The sequence below is a fragment of the Ixodes scapularis genome, unplaced genomic scaffold (assembly GCF_016920785.2).
Source record: "Ixodes scapularis isolate PalLabHiFi unplaced genomic scaffold, ASM1692078v2 PGA_scaffold13__105_contigs__length_92229423, whole genome shotgun sequence".
In the NCBI taxonomy this organism is placed as follows: Eukaryota; Metazoa; Arthropoda; class Arachnida; order Ixodida; family Ixodidae; genus Ixodes; species Ixodes scapularis.
In genome coordinates this window covers 34,496,315-34,498,186 of record NW_024609839.1, presented here as the reverse complement: position 1 = coordinate 34,498,186, position 1,872 = coordinate 34,496,315, and the positions used below count along the sequence as shown (strand labels likewise).

The following is a 1,872-nucleotide window of genomic DNA, read 5'->3' as shown; positions in this document are numbered from 1 at the left end:
GTATTAACAAGGCGTGGCCGCACTACACACTGCGAAAGTTCTGTTTGACGTGGCATGCACAATTTGAAAAAGTCGACATCGGCACATTCCTCTTACTCGGGCTTACTTCGTAGTTGCTTTGATGCTCAAGATTTAGTGAATAGGTTGAGCACAGCGCGTCACATTTTGGTTGTCAAATACCACCGAGAAAACAAGCCCCCCTCCCTCCAGCGCCATCACTAATAGGAGCACGTAGCGTCATCTATACTGAGTTCACCCTTAAGCGAAAGACTAGAAGCTCCGCCTTCAGCGCGAGCTTTCTGCCCTTGCTAACACAAGTGTGATAGCGCTGGCACACGCAACGAAAGCACTGCGGAAGCCAGCGAGCTCGCGCTGAAGGCGGAGTTCCTTGTCTCGCCTTAAGGGTGAACGAAGTATAGCTCGCGTCAGTATAGCCGCCAACACGTCTTGTAGCGCCTCACCACGAGCGGGACGCTAGCACGCGCCTGCCGCTTTACCTCGTACTTCAGCAAGCTTCAGCGTCCCTGCCGCTTGGACCGGTTGGGGACACACCACGGGACACACCAACAATAATGACACATTCAACAGGCCTTGTTCTTTGGGTCGCACAAATCTAGGCAGCTGCGCTAAGTTTTGTTGCCGTAAAATCACGTCCCCAAAGGCCCATAAGGTCTGAGCCTCGAGTCTTCTCGCCAATCCAAGCTTCCATTCGCTCAAGCAGTTCCGGCGTGAAATGCGATCGCCAGTCGCCCGGCGTTCCGTTGCGCACGTTGCACGCGGCTCTCGGTCCGCTCCTTATCTTCAGCAATTCAGCTTCCACATCTGGAGGCTGAGGAGGATGATTATAAATCACGGGGAGCTCCTCGGGATTCACCTCCAACATTTTCTTCATGTAACCTACGCTGCTCTTCAACAAGATCTCGTCCATCAGGGAGTTTTCTCTCTCGAACATAGTCGCGTAAGGCTCACCGAGAAACTTGGCCAGCTCGAGTACAGTTCTGGCTGTGTCTGCCTTCAGCCCCTCGTAGGTCAGGAAAAATACGTTCGGTTGGTGTCTTTTTGCGTAGCCCGACAGCACGTGTTCCAGCTGATCTCCGTGACCAATCCTGCCATTGATGAAGGCGTCCACAAAGTCTTCAAAGGTGCCATCTTGAAAACGGAATTGCGGCAGTCCCTTGACGTGATGGTAGAAAGAGACGCAAGTGTCATAAGGGTTGCGTGCCACGTAGATGTACCTGGCTTCCTCGTTGTATTGTAGCCGTCCAAAAGGCAAGTGGGTGCGCAGAAGCCTTGGCGATCGCTCGGAATGCCCAACTCCGTTTACTTCGATGAAAGGAGCTTGTCTAGCGAGGTCTGCGAGGTCCCTTGGAGATTGGCCTTTGTTCAGGATGAGCAGGACAATCTGCGTGACCCAGTGCGTTCCAGATTTGGGATGAGTCATAAGGATCACATCGCCGGCAGTTGGCTTGAACCTCGAGGCTTCGCGATACACCTCTGGTTTCACCAGTGGAGTTCGGGGGACGCCTTCGATTATCTGGAGGTAGGGAGTTCTTTTGGGTGCCTCATTCATGTTGACTTTCTTGGTTCTTTTTGATGCACCTGTTTTAAAGAGATGACCAGAATATTTTTACTCAGAGGTTCAGCAAGACAATGATTTTGGTTATGACAGTGCACCACTGAGTGAAATTGACTGGTCTAAGAATAGTGCTTAGTTCAACGTATTTGTTTCTTTCGGTAGAAGAACAGAACTACGTAAAACGACATAACAAAAAAAAAAAACGAGAAGCTACCACCATTCCTTCCTGCTACAAAACAAAAAAAAAATCTTTTCTGTGGGAAGCAATACATAGAAGACAAGTATAAAAAAAGAAA

At 50.1% G+C, this 1,872-nt stretch overlaps 1 protein-coding gene across 1 annotated transcript; it reads right to left on the bottom strand.

The window, feature by feature from the left end:
- Positions 1-613: 613 nt before the first annotated feature.
- LOC115319409 (sulfotransferase 1E1) lies at positions 614-1,570 on the bottom strand. The gene has a single exon (XM_029979385.4). It carries the CDS (start codon positions 1,568-1,570, stop codon positions 614-616), a length of 957 nt encoding a protein of 318 aa, XP_029835245.2.
- Between the last annotated feature and the right edge of the window lie 302 nt (positions 1,571-1,872).